This window comes from Erigeron canadensis, chromosome 3 (genome assembly GCF_010389155.1).
Source record: "Erigeron canadensis isolate Cc75 chromosome 3, C_canadensis_v1, whole genome shotgun sequence".
Lineage (NCBI taxonomy): Eukaryota > Viridiplantae > Streptophyta > Magnoliopsida > Asterales > Asteraceae > Erigeron > Erigeron canadensis.
Genome location: NC_057763.1, coordinates 22,563,006 through 22,578,225, shown reverse-complemented (window position 1 = coordinate 22,578,225; position 15,220 = coordinate 22,563,006). Strand labels below are relative to the sequence as shown.

At 34.2% G+C, this 15,220-nt stretch overlaps 1 protein-coding gene across 2 annotated transcripts; it reads left to right on the top strand.

The window, feature by feature from the left end:
• The first annotated feature begins 2,061 nt into the window (after window positions 1–2,061).
• LOC122592877 (pentatricopeptide repeat-containing protein At2g38420, mitochondrial) lies at window positions 2,062–7,133 on the top strand. 2 transcript variants are annotated; one of them, XM_043765198.1, is made up of 3 exons: window positions 2,062–3,677; window positions 3,777–3,892; window positions 6,709–7,133. In XM_043765198.1, exons 1-2 carry the CDS (start codon window positions 2,168–2,170, stop codon window positions 3,857–3,859), a joined length of 1,593 nt encoding a protein of 530 aa, XP_043621133.1. In that variant the 5' UTR covers window positions 2,062–2,167; the 3' UTR covers window positions 3,860–3,892; window positions 6,709–7,133. The 2 variants fall into 2 exon arrangements, with proteins under 2 accessions (XP_043621133.1, XP_043621134.1); XM_043765199.1 differs by lacking the exon at window positions 6,709–7,133 and adding an exon at window positions 6,360–6,681.
• Window positions 7,134–15,220: the final 8,087 nt, after the last annotated feature.

Below are 15,220 nucleotides of genomic sequence, written 5' to 3'. Positions count from 1 at the left end.
CTAGTTTTATCTCCCTTTTCTCTTGAAATTAGGGTTCTTGGAGATTTCCAATTTGGGGGTTTTTACTAGAAATTTATTATGGATGGATTTTTCCCAACTCCTTAGTTAACCTAGTTGTCATTGACTTATTTGATGTGTTTGATTATGAAATTGATAAGTTCTTGTGATAATTTAAGTTTATGAGAAAAGATGAGTTTTTCTAGTTATTGAAATAGTGATGAAAATGGTAGGTTGAACTACCTTATTGTGATTGTGGGAAATGAAAGTAACTCAATGACAAATGGGTTGAGTTGGATTTAGAAAGGCTAGTGATTTAGTATGACTAGGTTGAGCTAGTCACGTTGTGAATGTAAACTTATACATTTTATGATATGATCATAGGTTGAAGCTTGTTGTGCATAGTCGATTAGCCTTATTTTTCCAAGTTGCGAAGGAGGTGAGTATATTTGCATACCTTTAGGTATATGTTGGATCAATTGACTACACATGTTGAAGCCTTTTGTCCATGGTGGTGTTGACCACCATGTTGAAATTTATTTGTCCATGTGTGGTAATTGATGCGGCGTTAGCCCATGTGGGGCATAGCATTTAATGAGGCCTAAGAACCTCCGGTGGCCTAAGAACCCCGATAGATGATCATGATTATGTTGTTTAGCTTATATGGATCCATATATGTATTGTTAGTGTACAAGGTGCATATGTAAATGTGACATGGCGATGTCATAGGTTACATGTAAAAGTCCTTGTACTTTGCCCTCCTTCGTATTCGTAAATGTATGCAAGTATATTCACTAAGCCTTTGCTTATAATTTAGTTGTTTACTCTCTTATAGGTAGGTCCGAAAGAAGGAACTAGTGTGGTTGAGTTGAAAGATTTGTAGAGCTTGAAGTTGACCTTGGCAAGACTTAAAGGTATTAGGTCATTCTTGGATGAATGACTAATTTGGTATTAGAGGCTTAGAAGTCCCTCTCCCTTTGGCTCTTGATACATTTTGTTTTCATGGTCTTGTCTCTGTTAAAATTGTGCAAATGGTCAAGTGTGAGTCTTTTTGGAAGGGTTGTGAATTGAACTTTGGGCGAAAATTATGTCTATTTGAGTAAACGACCCATTTGATGGTCTCCTCGGAATTTGAAACAAGTTATGTTGTAAATTTGTTCAAAATGTGTCTATACTGTTATTGGTACTGTGTTTTATAAAGTTCATGTTGAATTGTGAAGGTTGCAAGTTTGTTCAAAGTGTTGGAATGGTTTAGGTTTGCTGATCAGGTGTCTCACTGCGACGCAGTGGGGGTAGTTTTGCCCACTGCGGCGCAGTGGGAGATGTATCGAACCCACTGCGGCGCAGTTGGGGCATGTTCATCTTCTGGCCGAGGATTTCCACTGCGGCGCAGTGGGGAGTCCTCGACCCACTGCGGTGCAGTGAGGTATGTATAAAAAAAAAAATTCTTATGTTTTCGATTTACCGAGTTTGGTTCTTTCAACTTCCATCAGAAATGATAAAGAAAAAGCCCACAGTTTTCTGCCTTTCTTAATACCATTTGCAACTCATCTAGATACGTGACTTCCATTCCCAGAAACCTAGATATTGTACGTGGCTTTTCATGTTTAAAAAAGGTATTTTCAAAAGGTTTATATTATAAGGAGTATAAACTTAACAAACATTATTTATAAAGTTTTATATGAACTTATGTAAGTCCTTGTAAACAAGGTGGAGATAAAAAAGACATATGACATTAAAAATATTCTACTTAGAAAACGAAAAATGTTAATCGTGTATCTAAAAACTAAACTTTACTTTGTTGACCTTAATTGATTGGTTTCGGAAAATGTCATTGTATCATCTAACAAACGGATATTTTGTAGCTCAGAAACGTAATATAATTCGATTTTGCATTGCACATACTTAGTATTTGAAACGTACGTAAGTTGAGATTTACATGGGAGATAATAGTCATATATCAAAAAAAAAGTCAATTCCACAGCGAAGCGCGGACGGAATATTTCTAGTTATATAAACATTTAATCAAATTTCTTTCTGTTATACTACTCAGTAAAGTATTAATATCCGGAACCAAACCCAATGCAACCATTTCATCGAACAATTAACAACCGTTCACCACATTCATACTCCCCTTCACAAATCACCCCAAATAACATCGCCCAAATTCATGTTAAAATCCTATTTCAAAACCCCAGCTCATTACGCAACAAAACCCCCCAAATTCATCACCACTTTCTTCTTCAGAACATTATCATCATCACCACCAAGAAGCAAATACCACAATTATTACTTAAGAAATAGAAGAAAATGGCCACACCCTATTTACAAATCTCGTTGGCACCAAAAACTCAGCCAACAACACTCAATGCAATCACTCAAACACCAAATTTCATCATCACAATCAACACCCTTAAATTCCCTCATAAATTCTTTTTCTTTATACAATTGTGACCCAACTCCTAATTCTTACCATTTTATCCTTAAAACCCTTTTCAAAACCCCAAATTCCCACCACCAGATTCAATCTATCCTTACCCATCTTGAAAAAGTTGCAAACTTTGAAACACCCGAATCGATTTTCGTCGATTTGATTGAGTTTTATGGAAATAATGGTATGTTTCAAGAATGTGTTGATGTTTTCTTTAGAATGCCTAGGTTTAGATGTATCCCTAGTGTTGTGTCTTTTAATTGTTTGTTGTCGGTTTTGTGTAAGCGAAAAGAGGGGCTTGTTGTTGTCCCACAAGTTTTGGTTAAAAGTAGGTCGATGAATGTTCGAGTTGAGGCGTCGAGTTTTGGTGTTTTGGTTAAGGGTCTTTGTAGGTTTAAGAAGCCGAAAATGGCAATTGGGTTGTTTTATCATATGGTTGAGAATGGGATTGAGGTTGATCAAGCTAGTTTTTCGTTGGTTTTGTTGAGTTTGTGTCGGGAAAAGGATTTGGAGTGTGACGAGGTTATGGGATTGGTGGATGAAATGAAGGGATTAGGGTTTCGTCTAGGAGAGAGAGATTGGGGTAATGTGATTCGGTTTTTGGTGAAACGAGGGAAAGGTATGGAAGCGTTTGAGGCGTTGAGGGAGATGAAATTTGATGGGTTTAAGGGCGATGTTATTTGTTATACCATGGTTTTGGAAGGGGTGATGTGTGCAGGGGAGTATGAATGTGGTGAACAATTGTTTGATGAAATGGTTGTATTGGGTTTGGTTCCAGATTTATATACTTATAATGTGTATCTTAACGGTTTGTGTAAGCAGAAGAAATTTGGTGATGCAATTAAGATGCTTTCTTGTATGGAGGAGATTGGGTGCAAACCGAATATGATTACTTATAATATACTATTGCGAGGGATGTTTGAGAGCGGAGAACTTGGTATGGCTAGGGAATTTTTAAAGTGTGTGAGAGCAAAGGGTGTTCGTTTGAACTCACAAACGTATGAGATAATAATTTGTAGGATGGTTTATACAGGTTGTATTTCGGAAGCTTTAGATCTTTTGGATGAAATGGTGGAAAATAGATTAGTGCCTCAATCATCAACATTTGATGAAATCCTATGTAGGTTGTGTAAGGATGGATTTGTTTCAAAATCACTAAATTTGCTTAATGAGATGCTCGGAAAGAATGTTCTTCCTGGGTGTAGATCATGGGAAGCACTCATTGTTGGACTTCAAATTGATCATATCTGTAAGGAAATTGATTTATGTGGTATGGAAATATATTAACTGAGAATGCCACACTAAGCTCATTTTCTGCAAGTGGCTGCTTAATGTCTTGATTTTCTAGTGAAAAGGAATACTATAGGTGGTAAACCTGTTGATGATTCAGTTAGCAACGGAACAACTGAAGAAGCAGTGCTAGGAATTTGATATAGCTCCTTTCCCTTCGTGAGTACACTAGAGGCAAGTTCCTATGCTTATGCAAGTTGTATACATTATACATTTATGCTATAGTGTGAATTATATAATCTTATATTTACAATACTGTCTGGTTGCGTATCTTCTTTAAACTTAACTACCACACCAGGTGTTTCACTTTTGAATGTGTATATAATCTATGAGTTGTTATCCTGATATTATACTAAAGTACTTTCAGTTGCTAATGCTTAATTGACAAAACCAATATAACTATTGTTGACGGTGCTGAACTTAGTGAACTTTGACCCAATGGACCAGTAGTATTAGTTGATCTATACAACCCTTATTTGTGAGTTATAGTCTCATTTGAGACATGGGGCATGTTTGTTATATGGTGTCTGTTTGATAGTTCGGATTTTGTGGTATCCGTTTGATGGTATTTGAGTATATTTGATCTGTGATGATAGTTTCTGAGAATATCCATTAAGTTATAGTAAATTTTAACTTTGGTCAAAGACTCGAAGGTTGAAATTCAGTACTGGTTGTGTCTAAAATTGACATATCATTTTTCTACCTTCTATAAAAACACAACTCTATCCCCAATTGTTATCATCTGTTCCAGTATCACTATCATCCCCTCTTTGACTCTTTCCATCATCTTGTGAAGGTTATTTGGGTTACCATGATTATGCTGTTGTTGAAGTGATTTCTGATCAGGTTTACATGTTAGATTTTACGATGTCAATCGTCGTGTATAATAAAGCAAACCAATCATAGGATTTTGGTTATCCAAAAATGCAGAAACCAAGCAACAATCTGTATGTAATCATTCTCATTCTCATTTCACCCTGCTGTAAAGTCAGATAGAAAACGAACAGACTGTTCCTTTAGGTTATGACATTTCTTCAGTGCTAACTTGGTGTGAACTTTTAATATAATGGAAATTCTTGGAGAATAGAGAGAGTATCATGAAACCTGCACACCAATCATAAAGCCACTTTCATGTGTGTGATGTGGACTACATGATAAACCATGTTTAACTAGATAAATTAAAATTTAACTGTAATATCCATGTTATGGGTTTAAGTTTTAACCAATTCAAAATCATATATTAGAATTTATCTTTATATTACTGATTGTATCTATACCTTTTTTCTGAAATGTATGACTATATATAAAAAAAAGGGTAGATTGAGGGGAACTCCTTGGACCCATCTACCGAATTGGTATGACTATTGACTATATCTAATACTAAACAATAAAAATTGTTAAACCGTGTTACCCTGAACTTTATGAACCAACACTTAGTTCATGCCTGTTAAAGTAAGATCGTAATTCAGAAGGCAGTGGTTTGGAACAAAAAGAAAATATGTTACTCTTAATCTGGGTACATACTTAAAATCATATCTGACAAGATGCCCTTGTTGTATTCTTGTATTCTGTTTTGACATTCTGGCCTAAGTATTAAAATGTCCTGCTTTCTAAGTGACTATGTTTCGGACATTATGAGCTGAATTGGAGGATTTATTTGGTCTTTGACACTTGTTGATGACTTAATAGGATAGTGATAGTCTATGGCTGAACTAATACGCGATCATAGTATACTCATCTTTATCCTCGATTGTAAGTCTGACCCAAATACCCTATACTAGTTTTGGCTTCTCTGTCCATAACCTCTGCTAGTTTGAGACACTTGATTTAATTTCAAAAATACTCTGTAAAGCTCTCTATTGAAAAATAGTAGTTGAATGGAGACAATCTACAGCTACAACTACACCTGCAGCAAAATCATATAGCTACACTGAAACAAGGAAGATACATCTGATTGAGAATAAAGGAAAAAATTACTAGTTCTCAAGAACTGAACCATAGACCAAAAGCATAGTTGTCAAAACCGAAGGCGATGTCAAAGCGCAAAGACCTCAAATAGGGCGAAGGCAAGAGGCGCAAAAAAAGCGCACGCCCGGGAAAAAAAAAAAGCGTACTAAGTAAATAATTATAAAATATTTATATATAGTGAAAACTAATAGTAAAAGAAAAATCAAATGTCACTTATAAAACCAAATATCATTCAAAAAATACAAACTTTTCAACCAAAAACTTCAAATTATTAGACTATGGTCACTACTCTGTGTCTTCTTCCCCCATTTTACATTTTTAATCTCTTCTTTTATCTTCTTAAACAACTATGGTCACTCATTTTGGCCGGAAAACATTAGATCTAGCCACGATTTGGCCGGATATTGAATGATTTAGTCGAATGTTGACCCATTTAACCAATTTGATTGCCGTTGACTACCAGAGTTGACCATTGTTGATCGCCTTTTTCATGGTCGACTTGGGCCTAGGGTTTTAGGCGCTGGAGGTCCAAAAGTCAGATGACCTAGCACTTTTGCTGAACTTCCATGTTCTTAAATTTCAGCTCATTTGTTACTTTTTTCTATTTTTATTTATTGCTTTTGGACTAGTTCAATTCTTGTACCTGAATCTTTTTCAATTGTTTTTTGATTAGGTAAAGGCATGTTATCCCTGGTTTGTTTGTATAGTCGGGTACCTTGAGTACCTCCTTTCATTATGCATCAATTCAGGTTATTCACTGTTAGGCTTTGGGGTTGTGATCCGAATTTGTTTGATAAACTCTTGATACTTCTTTTTGATGTAGTAGTAAATCTGAAAGAGGATTTCATTTAACATGTAAGTATGTAACAACGTTGGCCTGGGTGGGATTTCCCCGGTTACCCGAAACAAAACAAAATTGCATTATTCATGTACTTTCAACCACTGCTACAGACTTGATGACTCAGAAAACAACTATCAAGACATGCCTATTAACCATAACCTGTTCTTGTATTATTGTACAGGTTGTTATGAAATCGAAAATAAAGAAATCTTCAAGAATGTCAAGCAATGTTAAAGTGTCTATGCATTTGTGTTGTTGTGTATGATCTTGTGGTAAGTATTCCCAAAGTTGTATTTTTGTCCAAGTACTTGATTAATGCCAGTGTTACTTGGAGTAGACCTAAGTTGTACTCCTTGAGACCTTCTACTAAAGGGCGATCAAGAAGAAGAAAGTTCAAACGGTGTCTCGTAGACAACAAACATTAACGAGGCCATAAAAATGCTTTAGTAATTTTGCAAGTTCTGCCACAGAAAGTTGGTTAGTTCTTTGCATCTCTTATTCCAGCTTATATGTATAAGAAAGTTGTACATATACTCTTGTATGATTAGAATTTTATGCTGTTTTTCAGAATCTATAACAGAGACTTTATGTGATATATAGTAACCAGCGATGATTGTTGGCTGCAATCGTGTCGAACTTTTATTGAGTAATTGGAGCTCAGCTCAAGCCTAGGCTTGTTCGAGCCCGGCATTTATAAAGCTTGAGCTCGACATAGATTTTGCTAAGACAGATAAACGGTTTCGTAGTAAAACAAGCCATACCATCCCCTTTAACTTCGAATGAAAAATGATATAAGAAATAATTCAATTTTAACCTTCTTGCATTATATGTATCTTTCTTTCAGTAGTGTCGTTCTCCTGAATCAGGAACAAACCCATCATTTTCAGATACATCTCCCCAGCTTATTGGTTTACCGTGCGTCATGAGAATTATTCCCAAAATTTCTGTTTTTGGCTCCTTTCCTGCGTATCCTCTAATCTTCTTTGAGATGTCACTACAGCGGCTGCAGATCTACTTTCTATTCCTCTTCATTTCCCTGTCAATTTCCTTGCGGGTCTGTCATTTATTATAAAGTCCGCAACACCTTGTGAATGATCTTTTTCTTCCTTATGAACGTAATCTTTAGTTATAAACCAATAAGCAGTTCCAGAAGAATTTGTAAGAGGCTGGTTATTGAACCTTGAATACAAATTGTCATATTAAGGAAAAGAAGCTCAACTTAGGACAACAGACTCTGATCCTCGTCTCATGCAAAGGCCGGAAGTACTTTTCCACATTTAGTTAGAACCTAGCTATAAGCACCTCGTCTCATGCAAAGTTCGCAACTTTTCTTTGACATCAGCAAAATTTTGCAACTTGCTTCTGAGATCATCCATGGAATTATGAATAATTTCGTAATGTCCAACACAAAACTCTTCAACAATCTTAAGAACTTTGCTTCTGATTTGAACTCAGTGCGGATAATGGCCGAATCTGTTGTTTTCATCTAGGGAGCTCTTCCACAATTGCTGAGTAATCTCATCCTCAGGTTCATCCTCCTCCTCTATATAGTCTAAATAGTTAAAGACTTGGTCAGATTCATACCAACACCGTGGATCCAATTCTACTATTTTACCCTTGTCCATACACGAATACAAGAGTTTAGTCGTTTTCACTGGTTTGCTCATGGTGGTTGTGGTGGTGGTTTTGTGTTTATTTTTTTGTTTTTATCTGTTGATGAATCCGGTCGGGGAAACTAGCAAACTAGGGAAGAGTTCAGAGAGAAAAGTGGCGAAAGTATTAAGGTTTTAAAAGCCACACATAAAAATATAATTATAAAAAGGGTTTTCCTAAAGGCATTTTGTAAAGCTGTATTTGTACCCTTAAGAGTATAAATTTCACGTTTTAGGTAAAATAAAACAAGTATTAATGTAAAATGAATTAAATAATAGGTTTCTCTGAAAATCACCGTACATCATGAAAATCATCGTACATCAATTGGTTTGTGAGTATTCGTGCATGAATTTAACCATGATTTTAATGGTTAAGATCTTGTTTTATTTGTTTTACTTTAATACTTGTTTTACAATACCCAACCTCATAGTTTTTTATACATAATACTATTCCTAATACCCTACGATGTAGCCAATTATATAAATTGTATTATAAAGAAATTTGAATAACTCACATATGATTTGTGAATTAAATAAATTGTTGTTAATGTAAACCGATGATCGAAGTAAATTATAATAAACAGTAAAGCTAAATATAATATATATTTAATTAGAGTTTTGAATTTACCTTAAATTTTAGAATCACGTGAAAGTCAGAACTTGTAAGCATAATGGATGGCGGCAAATAGCCTTGTGATTTCGGATCTTAAACTCAAATTTCTGAAGTTTACATGTTAATAACTTATTATAAGAAATAGGGATAATGGCACCGGAGTGTAACCAACTATTACCAAAAGGTTATGTAATGTAACCAACTACTCGACAAGCTATGTAGTGTAACCACCTTTATTTTTTGGGTTATGTCATGTAAGCTACCGGCTACTTCAAGTTTCCATCCGGTTAACCAAAAATAAACTTAGGGATAATGACACCGGAGTGTAACTAACTATGACTAAAAGGTTATGTAGTGTAACCAACTATGAGCAAAATGTTATGTAATGTAACCAACTACTCACCTAGCTATGTAGTGTAACCAACTTTGTAATTCCACTAACAAAAATAAAGTTATAGAATTATTCATTTCTTTTGCTTCGTTTATCTTCTTCATTTTATCACACGGACTATGTAACACTCGTGATTTTTGACTTAATTGACTTGTAACTAAATGATATTTGAAAATGAGCGAATTTGTTAGTTTACATGAATTATCGAACGTTTTGTTGCATGGTAACGTAACATGAAGTCTAATTGTGTAAACGGTCTCGTTTTAGCGTTTAAATGGTTAACGTTTAGCTATTTGTCGAATTTAGCGGAGCGGGAGCCCAAAAATGGACTCCCTAGGCCGGCCCCCATTCCCCTCTCACTCACACACTTCATTCACTTCCCTTACCCATTTACTTCATCTCTCTCTCTCTCCCTCATTTACTCTTTCTTTCTTTCTTTCAACCACCACCCAAAATCATCATAAATTCTCCATAAATTCCCCTAAATCTTGTGTTAGTAGTAGTAAATTAACAAAATGAAGTAACCCTAATAATAATAATAATCACTCTTCAAAGAAATCAAGGTTTAAAAGTGTTCATACAAGTTTTTGCCCTAAACCCGAATTTGGAATATTTCGACCCTCTTGGTAAGTTAAATTCGTCTTAAATCCTTTCCTTTATGTTTATAACATCATTACTGGTCATGTCTAAGAAACCCTTGGTCAAAATCGGGCTAAAACCTGAAATGGGTCAATTTAGGGTTTCATTAGGGTTAGTTTGGGTCAAGAACGATTTGGACATGTAATTGTGTTAAAGGATTGGATTTGATGGATGAAATATGTTTAGTTATACTTAATGATGTTTGTTTAAGCCTAAAAGCTAGTCTTGAAGCAGCCACTACTCGATTTGGATGTCAAAAGTTGAATTTTTGGTTGTTTTTGTTGCTGATCTGTTGCTGTCTGGCTTCAGTACCTGGCCACTGCGGCACAGTGGAAAGACCAAAACCCACTGCGGCGCAGTGGTATTTCATGGCCTTGACTGCTTCGAGTCTCACTGCAGCGCAGTGGGATTGCTTGGTCCTGACTGCGGCGCAGTGAGAACCTGCGGCCCACTTGTTCTCTTTTGTCAACTTCAAACGTTCATAACTTTTGATCCGTAAGTCCGTTTTAGGTGTATGACCTATCGTTAGAATCGTATGAGAGTCTAGTTTCTCGTAGTAACATCCTTTTTTATGAGAACCCATCACCATTTTTCCCGAATCCCTCATTTCTCCAACCGTGAATTCAACGTCCGACCTTGGGGTGTCTTGTAAAGGCCTAGAGTGACTTATATTGTAACGTAGACCCTAATGTGATGATTTAATAATGCTATAATAGGTTTGTGACCGTCGTGCTCCCCGCATACCCGCTTAATCAACTACTACAACGCGTAAGGCAAAGGTGAGTTCCGTAGCCCCATTTTCTCTTATATTTCGGGGTTAAAAGTGTACTCTTTACTTAACGATTATCGGTTGTAATGATTATTATGCCATGCTATGTGAAATGACGCATTTGAAATATATGTAAGCCGTAACGTGTTATCGCGCAATGTTTATCATGTAAGTCGTGCCTATTATCACGCATTTGAAATATATGTAAGTCGTAACGTGTTATCGCGCAATGTTTATCATGTAAGTCGTGCATGTTATCACGCAATGTTTATCATGTATGTCGTGCCTGTTATCGCGCATTGTTCATCATGTAAGTCGTGCCGGTTATCGCGCATTATTTATTATGTAAGTCGTGCCTTGCCTAACTATCACTAAACGTAAACGTTGGTTGTGTTGATTGGTACGAATGTGACTAGGTATTAACTTCCACGTGAATTGTTGACGGTTGTTATCCCGACACTTACTCTTATTACTCAAACCTATGAACTCACCAACTTTATGTTGACCCATTTTAGTACACTTTTCAGGTGAACAGGTAAATCAAAGACGTGTTGGATGATGATTGGTTGTTTGCATGCTAGGATTGGACTTGGGCTTTATCATGGATCCGTGATTCATATTTCCCGCTCATGGGTTATGCTTAGGATCATTTGCCATCTTTTGTACTCTCTTTTGTAAACGTTTGATGGTCATGCTCCTTATGCATTTTTGTATGGTATCGGATTTGTAATTGGTTATATTGTATGGATTTCCAATCCTATTAATGAATCTAGAATTGTCTCTACTTAATTTCCATGTCGTGCTGTGCTTTTTCTTGTGATATCCCATTATTCCGCCTTGTTGGGGTGTTACAGACTATGGAACACAACCCAATGAGAATTTAAACCCAAATATATTAGCCCACCCGATTTACCATATCATCATCAATCAATATATCTTCTTCTATCTATCACTATATATCTATATCTATATAAATTTCTCCTTCGCCGTCGTAGACAAATGGTTTCACCATGTCGATTCGTAGAAAAGAGAGGTCGCTTGTTGCCGGAATCTTCAAAATCAAAACTGTCGCCACCATGATCAATGTGGTGTACTTTATAGAGAAAAGAGGTGTATATATATACATTAAATATAATTGTTTATATATAAATAATTAGTAAATATATATTCTTAATATATGGGACACGTAACCCCTTTTTTTAATTAAAAAAGAATAAAAATGAAAGTGGTAACCGACAACCCGCTTCCCATCCGGGTGCTTACATTACATAACCCAACAAACAAAGGTAGTTACACTATATAGTTAGTCGAGTAGTTGGTTACATTACATAACCTTTTGGTCATAGTTGGTTACACTCCGGTGCCATTATCCCATAAAAATAAGGTGGTAACCGGCAACTTGTTTTGTATCCGGTTGCTTATATTGCATAACCCAAAAAACAAAGTTGGTTACACTACATAGCTAGTCGAGTAGTTGGTTACATTACATAACCTTTTGGTCATAGTTGGTTACACTCACGTGTCATTATCCCTAAGAAATATAATTAATAGGAATTAAAGAACTGAGAAAAAAATACAATTTATTAATTAGAAAACGATCAATCGAATTAGGTTATAATATCTTTTGTATCAGGGGAATGATTAATCTTTATAATTTATTAGCCTAAAAAATCTTCTTATTTTAATGGATGGTGACATTTGGAAATTCAAGAGGGAGATTAGAAAAAAAGATTAAGTTTAATTCTAAGATTTTAGGAGGATTTTTAGGTTAATATTTACGAGGATCAATCATTTTCCATTGTATTCATAAGACAAGAGTTAAAGTTTAATTCTAAGTCTAATAAAGAATCTCAATCCATATACAATTAAAAAGCTAATTTAATAAACTAATATAAATTAAATTAAATTAAATTAAAAGGACACATGTCGCTTAAATATTAAGCCATGTATCAATCAAATAATACTACAATCCTATTTTAGTTTATTGGTAGATAGATATTAAAAGATATGCTTACAAGATATAAGCAAGAACCAAGTTTTTATAGATATATAAGCACTAGTGTTCAGGCTCGTCCATTGGACGGTTAGTCATAAAATATATTAATCGAAGTTAAAAAATTGAAATTCAAGTATATTAAATCTCTATGACCAATATCATAGCTTAATCAATACGAAAACTAAAAAAAACGAACATATTAAAATTAACTTCATATAAATATTGATTACAGTTTACCCCATTTTTTTTCAACGTTAGTTAAATAAAAAATTTGCAGTCTATTATATTCAAATTTACTACAAACACATACAACAATTTTATACTAAACGATTTAGAGTTAATCTCAACAAAAAGAGAAACAAAAAGTTTATTTAAAAAATACATACCCTTACATCAACAAATACCATCTCAAACATTTTGATATTCTAGTTAAAAGTTTGGAAAAAAGAGTTGTACTGAAACTTACCCACAGGAATTTATAATGGAGTTTGACTGAGAATTAGTTTGTAGGATACTAAGTTAAAGTGATGAAATTTAATTCATGGGTACGCCGATAAGCATGACTTAAATATTTCAAAAAAGTATAGTACTCTTTCCTAATAAATTTAGGATTAATTAACAAATAATATCGATATAGGTGATCAGGTAATTTTTATTGTATGGAATTAATTATCGGGATTAATTTCTATGTAAAAAAATATAGAAAAATAAAAGATTAATAAGGAGTGAGTATTAGGCGAAAGTAGCAAGATTATGGGTGTCAAGTGTACCAAAACCCTCTCTTTTAGTTATATTACTTTTAGTTATATTATAGATAGATAAGCCAAAAAAAATAAACACACAATTTAGCTACGAATTTTTTTTAAGTGTTCTGATTTTGATCCGTTTCTAACAAAAACTCCGATCAGTAAGTGTAAATCATAATTTATATTTATGTAAATTGGAGTTATGGTTTAAAATCAATGAAGAAAGAGGTCATATAGATATGGTTTTGGTAGGCTTCAGACAACAACCAACCAAGTTAATTAAGTGGATTTATAAAAGGGATAAGTACCTTGAAATGTAATAAACTTTGGACGAATGTCTAGAATGTAAAATAACTAAAGTTGTATTCATTGTATGCAATCATTTTTAAATTATGTGTATTGTATATAAGAATGCATACGTGACAACCATATATAGCTTCCACTTGTTAGTTTTTCATTGGTCAAATACATTTTCTTACATATAATACACATAATTTAAAGATGATTACATACAATGAACATAACTTTAGTTATTTCACACTATAGACATTCGTCCAAAGTTTGTTACATTTCGGGATACTAATCCCTTTATAGAAATTGGAAAGTAACATCAGTATCATTTTTTTATAAGTTTATTAGTGTATACTAGAAGTGTACCCGCGCGTTGCGGCGGTATTTAAAAAACGGTAATTAAGTGTACGGGTACTGTTTTGTCACATGAATGAATCTAGCTACGAATAATATAAATGACCCACATGATTGCTATAAGATAGAATAGTATGAGATATAACAACTATGTTTGATCTTCATACACACAAACACAATAGTCAATGGTAAAATTTGCTATATATAAAATTTTGCTCGATAAACAAAGTTTAAATTTAAATTAATGATCGAAGACTGACAGGGTGGTTTTGTGTATACCAATCATCAACGTTGATCAACATATCTCCATCCGAGGTATCCAAAGGCAGCTATATAACTTTGCGATTTGTAATAAATTAAACACCAAGACCACCTGTTGCTCTTTGAAAATTAGCATAATAATAAGTACTAATATCACATTATGTAATTAAATGTAATATTTTACCAAAAATAAGATTAAATCAAGCATATAATGTATGTATACCAAAAATACATGTTTACCGAAAATAAGGATATCATTTTTTTTTCCAAATTTAAGTCTTTATCAAAAAACTTAAGCTATCTCCAATGGGGTGCCCTTGGATGCCCTTAAGTGCCCTTGGATATCCTTTGTCGTTGAAGCTTGTCTAAAACTAAGGATTTTTTTAAGGATGCCCTTAGCTAAGGGCATGTCCTTACTTGTCCTTACCTAATATATTTTTGTTTTTAGTGGAGGTAAAAGGATATGTAAGAATGTTTGTATGATTGAAGATAAAATTATAAGATTCGAATGATTTGTAAGGATGTATAAGGATTTGTAAGGATATGATGTGACAGCTCAAGGACGCCTAAGGGCACCTTAGCATTAGAGATAGCCTTATATCTATCCTATACTATCTAATTAAACAAATCATCCTTTTTTTTCCTTAAACTTTTTACATTTGAAAAAAAAAACAAAAATATCTTTCTCTTTTATTCACTAATTTAAACATCTCCATCCAATATACCTATAATACTTTTAATTACTACAATATCACCTTTAACATCAATTACTTTTTACATTCATCACCATCACCACCCCAATTATCGTCCCCACTACCGCCCCCACCACTTCACCACCACCACCTCCGCCATCACTACCCCCACCATCGTCGCATTACACGGACATAAGTTTAGTATACAAAATATTGTAGCACTAAAAGTATTATATTAGTAACAAAAATATATGGTTACATATAAGATCCAAAGAGATCGAATAATTAA

Bases quoted from the DNA above. Each gene is read 5' to 3' on its own strand.
- LOC122592877 (XM_043765198.1), top strand. From the start codon at position 2,168: ATGTTAAAATCCTATTTCAAAACCCCAGCTCATTACGCAACAAAACCC. The intron at 3,678-3,776 runs GTAAGGAAATTG...TTGATTTTCTAG, and splicing joins ACTTCAAATTGATCATATCT to TGAAAAGGAATACTATAGGT.